Below are 7,500 nucleotides of genomic sequence, written 5' to 3'. Positions count from 1 at the left end.
TTTTTGGAAATAGTGGGGATTAAATATAACTCTCCAAATTTCTCATGACTTCTAACTTCCAATCCACCATCCGTCAGCCAGCCATTGACTGGGCGAATTGACTGCATGCCTTCTATTTGCAAATTTTCTTATCACCTTTCCATCTTCTGCTGCGAGCTGCCAATTAGAGTTTACGTCGACTTTTCCTCTTGAAAAAAAAGTTGGTAGGTCACTTAGAAATTTCGCAGTAATCTTGAATTTTTGTGAAACGTCACGGTTGCCCCATTATCATGGCACAAAGAGCTTTGAATAATAACGAAAGGGAAACCATAAGTCACAACTAATCAAAAGTGCGGCGCCCAGGAAAGTTGAAAACAAAAATGAGCGATACCGAATTTTTTGGGATAAAAACGCTTTAGCTGAATAAACGTAAACAAATTTGATTGTAAATTAATTGTCCTGTGCTTTAAATAATAATCGTTTTTTTCGTTACTGCTTTTGCCCTTTATATAAAAGGCGCCTAGGTCGACAGAGGAGAGGTTATCAGGCCCATGAGCAAAAACTGTTTGGGTATGCCTAGGGAGACCTACGTCATTTTATCGTCGGTCAATCTGGAGAGGAGAAAATGGTGATTACGACGAGGACATCTACCACAAAGAGTGCTTCCATGGTGCGCGCTCTACTAGTTTTGTCGACGGTGATTCACAATCATTGATCGCTTACAACTTTTAGCTGCTCTTGAGAGAAAATCACGAAAAAAAAAAAAGAAATATCCTGTTAGAAGAGAGCTGAACAATAATCTTCAGGAAGGTCTCGATTATTCAAGATATGGATACCAACGCTCAAAAAATTATGGGAAACCTTACCAATTTTCGAAGGCCTTGTGTGAAAATGTCTTTTTTTCTTGACTTTCATCCATTTCTTTTGTTTTCTTTTCTCGTTGCTCCTGTTTTTTCTTTCGATGTCGTTCTTTGAGTTCTTCGTCTTTCTTTGACTTCCATGATTCAAAATACTTTGCGGCGTCTCTCGCCCTGAGATTTTTCTCCGTTTGCTTCTCAAGTTCTTTCTCCATCGTCTCCTTTTTCTTGGCATGCAATTCCTTGTTTTTCTCTTGCTTCATTTCATTCCAGGATTCAAATGCCCTCTTTGCCTGAAGAAAGAGAAGGTGAAACGCAAAGGCCAGCAAAACTAACGACCTATGGCTGGAGAAGAAACAGGAAGTCCGCACTTGGCGAAGTTAAAGCTCTTATGCCCAGTTTCAGAATTCAAATTTGGAACAACAGTGGTTGCTAGTTATGTATGCGAGGAATCTGAGCCAATCAAAAACCGAGAAATATTTTAAAATGAATAATAATGAGAACTAGAGATCCCGCCACTTATTTTACATAAGAATAACAGCTATTGTATTCTGACGCGTTCTAACACAGGACGAACTGGCGAGTGCTAACAAAGGTGACAAAACTAGCTTCGAAAATTATGCTGAGTTTTTAATGCTTACCACTTTCTTCCGCTCTCGTTCCTGAATCTCCTTCTCTTCCAGCTTCTTTTTCTCAGCAGACGTTTTTTGCACTTTGTCCTTCAACTTTTCTCTCTTCCTTGATCTCCACTCGTCATACACTGCCTGCCTTATCGTTTCAGTGTCCATGAAGCCACTTTGTTGGGAGGTTCTCCCACTGCTATCTTCGCTCCATACACCGGGGCTGGTTTCCCTCAAGTTGCTCATTGACGACGATCTCTTTGGTGTCACTGAACCTCTACGCGTGGTGCCCCTAGCATCTGCCCACAGTTCTCTTGCTTCTTCTCTCGGGTGAGGTGATCTGGTCATTGTCTCTATTTCCTGGTTGGCTCGTAGTGGGCCTGACTTGCGAGACTTCAGTTCATGCTTTGAACCACCAACATCTGTCACACATTTTCGAGCCATATCAAACTTCATGTAAACCAAGACGACTAGGTATAGTATACCTAGTCGTCTAGTGCCTATAAGGCACGCAAAGAACTTCAAGTAGAAGCCAAATGCTAAATTCTAGTAACTAACTTGCATAAAAGAAGCGTTTTTGTTTTAAATTTCCCGGGCGCCACCATCTTAAGCCAGTAATTGCGCCGTGTTACGGTTGCCTTATTGTTATTATGCCGAAGTGTTTTCTGTCATAACTACAGTGTCTTTTTCCCCTGGTACAAGCACTTTTCTAGAAAATTTGATTGGGAACACAGCGTCCTCCGGTTTAAACTTATTGTTTCGAAGGAGTCAAGCTGCCCTTGCGCAGTGGTGCATGAGAGCACTCGCCTCCCACCACTGTGGCCCTGATTCGATTCCCAGACTCGGTGTCATATGTGGGTTGAGTTTTGTTTGGTTCTCTACTCTGCTCCGAGAGGTTTTTCTCCGGGTACTCTGGTTTTCCCCTTTCCTCAAAAACCAACCTAATAAGAGTTGATTTAATTGATTTCTATACAGTTTCTGATTGATCGAGTCGGAAAATACCATAATATTCTTTGGTTCTCTGGTTTTCACTCACGTGATCAACAGCCATGTTTTTCAACGAAAACAAAGGGAAGCGTTTGCATAATAATAGAGTTAAATTCCCGGAGGATTAGGTCGGGGCATCAACATGGCCGCCTTTTCTTTGTTTAGGGGCACCAACATGGCGGTCGTGACGTCATGTGAAAACCGAGAATTCAAATCTCCCGTTTAAATATGAATGCTACATTATCATGCAAATACAATACACAAAGAATCTTAATGCCGGGAGATTTGAATTGGGTACAACATTGAGTTAGCCGATTAGGTCTATTAGCGTCTCAGCGCAAAATACTCTAGACACTTAAATAAAGTTCATTATTATAATTATAATTAAATAAAAGAAATCTCACACTATCACTTTCGTTTGCTGAACTTACCTGAATCCAGTGGGCCTTTCTTTCTAATCCCTCTGTCCTCTGCCAAAGTGCTAACGACATTCTCCCCTGGAGGAACGTGCTCCTCAAATGTTGCTGTTGCGTTAGCTTGTGCTTTCTGCCGTAGTTGGGCCAACAAAGAGCCTTTCTTACCACTCATGGGACGTTGAGGGGTTAGGCTCTTCTTCAACAGAAGTCTCTGGGACCCATCTACAGATGGACCCTTTTTTGACTGCAATCCCTTCGTGGAGGACATGGTTTCCAGACTTGAAGCCCTCTTCATCGCAGGTGCACTTCCTGGGCGCTTTACAACGTCATTTTCATCTTCCTCCGGTTGCACCTTTTTACTATGTGCTCTTAAAATATCATCAACCGTGGCACGACTGGGTGGATCCGGCTTTCGAACTTTGCCAAAAAGTTTCTCCTCTGCGTCTCTCTCTTCGATATCATGCTTTTTCGTACCATCTTTTTGACGACTAAATGAACCTCGATTGTCTAAAGCTTTGGAAGAATCATCTTCATCCTCATCTTCTTCCTCCGATGAATCTGACCTAACAACTGACATCCCAGGTCGACCTTTGACCTTTCCACGCTGCCTGCCATGTCTTAGATTTCCTAAGTGTTCAAGCTGTGACTCATCATCAGTGCCTAAGAAAGGTTCGTCATCTTCATATGTGGAGGTTCTTATTAGGGGAATCTGTGCTCTAAATGGTTGTTGTTCTAACATATCGTTCCTTCTAGAAGGATCCACTGACTTTCCCTCAGAATCTTTTTTCCTCTCATATTTAAAACTCACACGATCATCTCTTCTAATTCCTTCATGTCTTTCGTCTGAAACCCTTTTTGTCCTTTCATATTTATAAGTTCTGACATCTTCCTCTGTTTGTTTTTCAAACGTTTCTTCCAATGTCTTTTTCCTCCTCGATGGAACAACCGGTTTCTGTGATAAGCTCCTCGTTCTTTCGTACTCATAAGCACCAGAATCGTAATCGCCCTGCCTCTGATTTTCTGCATCTAAAGTCTTTTTACTTCTTGATACAGCCATAGGTTTTTCTGGTAAATGTTTCAAAGTATTATATTTGTCAACTCCATCATCTTCTTCCGTCTCCTGCTTTCCTTCAATTCTCACTTTACTTCTTGAAGGAGCTTTTGGTTTTTCTAACAAAGTATTTGTTCCTTCAAATTTGCAATTCTTGCTATCTTCTCCTCTTCTAAGAGCATCCTCGTTTAACTTTTTACCTCTTGAAAGAGATACTGGTCTTTCTGAAGAGTCTCTTTTGGTCTTTTGTTGGGCATACATCTTTATTTCAGTACTGATTCCAGTATCTTGAAGCTCGTCATCTTCAATTGTTTTCCTCCGTCTCATAGGAATTAAAGAGTTTTCTTTTATATATCTAAAGCTTGTGTCATCATCATTAACATCTTCCTCTACATTTTTTCTCCAGTCATCTTCAATAACGTCAAACCCTTTGTCAAATAACTTAAGTTCTCCTTCCCGTTTTGCCAAACCTGGCCTTTCCCTTGCTACTGCTTTCGGGGGAGTCGTTGAAGGTGACATTTTCTCTCCTCGATGTTGTCCAGGTGATGTCCGAGGAGGTGCGACTGGACGTTCAATGTCCCCTCTCTCTTTCGGTCCATTTTTCCCGTCTTCAGAGAGCAAACCACCAACATCTTCGTTCGAAAACTGCCTTTCTTTACTTCCAGCTGATTGAGTTTCAAAATGAGTCCGCCGAGGGGAAATTGTAGGACGATTTCTAGAAGCAGATTTTGGTTCCCCTAAAGAGGAAATTCAAAATAGTAGACAAACTATAAATAATTATTACAAATTAGGCAATTTTGGGACGATCATTCAAACAGAGCCTGATCGATCAATCGACGCCTAGCAAAATCGCATTTTAAATCATTTTTGTTTTGGCTAATTAGTATATACAGGTTTTTATAGTCGAAAATTGTGCCGAGAAAGCAACTCAAGAGTGAAGTTGTTATGTCGTTATGTGCAAATGCACATAACGACTAGGAGAAACTTCTAGAAAGTTCAATAGTCCAAGTTACATGTAGATTTTAATAACCGTTTAATAACTGTTCCAATTGTGTTTATTCCAACACCAAGTGATTTGAAGCAATAGTGTCCTTGGTCTGACCCGCACCAAAAACCTATATGTACTATGTTCAGTTCTTGAGGCTTGTTTTAAAAGAACTAAACACAACGGGCAAATTAGTTACAGTTGTAGCACTACAGTGAGTTACATCATGAGTGCACATGAGTGGAACATCTGCATTGGTAGTAAGAATTCCGCATTCCCAACCCTAATTTCTAGACAAAGCAAACACAATAGAAAGGGTTGACTGCCATAAACTGCTGGTTTTTCGTGTATGCAATGATCTCCTGGAAATGCACATTGAGAATTCATGTCTTAAGTGGCTTCCAAGCATTGTACGCGATGTTGTTTGCGATGTAATGTAATTATGTAATACTGCAGTTAATTATATCTAGGCAAACTGGTCTGAGATGAAAAGGAGAATTCTGATTGGTTCTCTAAACGGTCCGAATTTTGCAACATGTACTGCCAAGATAGACCGTTCCAGCCTCCCACACAGACGTTCTTAGGCTTCGTCAACGGCTGTTTACCCACTATTTAAAGAAACCAATCAGCATTGTCTAATTGTATTGTGCATAGCTAATCACATGCTGCAAAAGAATGTCATACAAAACACGAGTTAATTACCCAAAACTGGAAAACGGCCTCTGATTGGTCCGTAATCCAAGAACGGAAGTGGTTTCTCGTTTCAGCAGACGTTAGTGGAGGAGGAACGCGTGACAAAGCTCTAAGAACGTCCGCGAGGGAGGCTAGGACCTGTCTCGAAGCAGCGTATATAGGTTCCCACACCGTTCCCATCTCTCATTCGCTCCTTTTGTTTGTCCACCAGAAGTCGTACATTTCTCTATTGTTATTGGTTTCTCCAGAGCTTGGTTGCAAATGTCCTATTGCAAGTTTATGGACCTCTCCTTTTAGGCATGGTGCATAAACTCGCAAAAAAAGGAACTTGACTAATATTTTCCCAGTACGGACCTCATGCTAGTTCAGTAATTAACAATAGTTATTCGCGAAAGCCTGGGTGAACATCAGTGAATGAAAACCCAGACGAAGTTGAGATTTTTATTCACCGACATTCACAGAGTCTGTGGTGAATAATTGTATTTATTTAGTACATGTATGATGGATGGATTAAATAGATGTATATCTAAAGTGCAGGTTATACACATATTTATGAGAGAAGTGATCAAGCCGCTTGCACTTAGCGGGACAATTTAAGCAATTACATGTATAAATTGTCTCTTAAAGACAATTGCCTAAATTGTCTATGTGAGACAATTTAAGTTATGGACTTAAGTCCACAACTTGCATTTCAAATATATACATTCATTTAATTCATGGAGTCTTTCTTGAGAACAAATGAACCCAGCAAATTGACCTACTCCCAACTGAGTGACTTGATAGCTCAGTTGGTTAAGATCATTGCTCTGGAATCGCAGAGGTCATGGATTCGAATCCCGTTGGAACCATCTGAATTTTTTAGGTATCCATAGTGTGTTTTCACGTGACGTCATGGCGGCCATGTTGGTGTTCCTAAACAATGGAACGGCGGGCCATGTTGGTGTATCCAACTAATACTCCCGGAATTGAGCTCTATTATGATGCAAACGTTTTCTTTGTGTCGATGGAAAAATAAGGTTACTGATCATGTGAGTGAAAACACTCTATAAGAGACAATTGCTTTAAAATAGACCATTTTCGTATTCTCGGTATTGGACTGAAACTAGCTTGCAATGGAGGCTAATGCGGGGGAATATATTAGAAAGTATTTGCATTTGAAAAAATTCCCCTGCATTAGCTCCATTGCAAGCTAGTTCCAGTCCAATACCAAGAATAGGAATATGGTCTATTGTCCAGCTACACTGTAAGTGCGAGGATCACTTCTCTCATTGGTCTATTTATTATGCACCCAACCAAAATATCACGTTTCTTATTGGTCAATGATGAATGCATAAATAGGTTGTAGAGTGCAATACAGAAGTTGCTATGGAAATAAAGCGATGGTGTAATTTTGTTGAGTACATAATAAAATAAAAAATCCTATGAACTTGTTTGTGCATTTCGTGATTTATGGTCACTTGCCATGTTTTAAAAGTTCTCAAATTTTGCAGAAGTAGTCATGTACATGTGCAACCCCAAAACATCGCTGGTGCCCATAAATTTATCAATTTATTATGTACCGAGCAGTACTCTAAGCCTCACCCCACTCCACTCGACTCACTGGGCAGCCTGTTTCAGCCTAATGGTAATTTATAATGGAGGAATCATTAATTTCATTGCACAGAAGTAGGGGGAGGGAAATGCATTTGGAGGAGAGAGAGGGGGGGTTACAATTTTAATAACCTGTAGGCTCAGTGGCAGGAGCAAATCAAAGCAATGCCCTTTTCTCGCCTTTTTTCTCCCCAATTTTTTCTCACGTCCACTTCAAGTCTTCAGTACCTCCTGCCTGGCCGGTTCCCTAGACTTTTTGGTACCAATACCTTTTAAGCCTGTGCCAAGGGGAGGTGAATTGGGGAGGTCAATTTTTTTAAAG

At 40.7% G+C, this 7,500-nt stretch overlaps 1 protein-coding gene across 2 annotated transcripts in view; it reads right to left on the bottom strand.

The window, feature by feature from the left end:
• LOC138043637 (microtubule-associated protein 9-like) overlaps nucleotides 1–7,500 on the bottom strand; it is an 11,887-nt gene that overhangs the window by 3,324 nt on the left and 1,063 nt on the right. Inside the window, exons 1-4 of one of the 2 annotated variants that reach the window (XM_068889999.1) lie at nucleotides 5,598–7,500; nucleotides 2,875–4,647; nucleotides 1,478–1,878; nucleotides 846–1,129 (exon numbers count right to left, since the gene is read on the bottom strand). The exon at nucleotides 5,598–7,500 is cut by the window's right edge and continues 284 nt beyond it. In XM_068889999.1, the coding sequence (XP_068746100.1) occupies nucleotides 846–1,129; nucleotides 1,478–1,878; nucleotides 2,875–4,429 (2,240 nt within the window). In that variant the 5' untranslated portion in view covers nucleotides 4,430–4,647; nucleotides 5,598–7,500. The remainder of the gene's footprint in view (nucleotides 1–845; nucleotides 1,130–1,477; nucleotides 1,879–2,874; nucleotides 4,648–5,597) is intronic. The other variant, XM_068889998.1, reaches the window with a different exon arrangement.

The sequence above is a fragment of the Montipora capricornis genome, chromosome 3 (assembly GCF_036669925.1).
Source record: "Montipora capricornis isolate CH-2021 chromosome 3, ASM3666992v2, whole genome shotgun sequence".
In the NCBI taxonomy this organism is placed as follows: domain Eukaryota; kingdom Metazoa; phylum Cnidaria; class Anthozoa; order Scleractinia; family Acroporidae; genus Montipora; species Montipora capricornis.
Note: the sequence above shows the minus strand (reverse complement) of the source record. Positions and strands in the feature narration are given on the sequence as shown.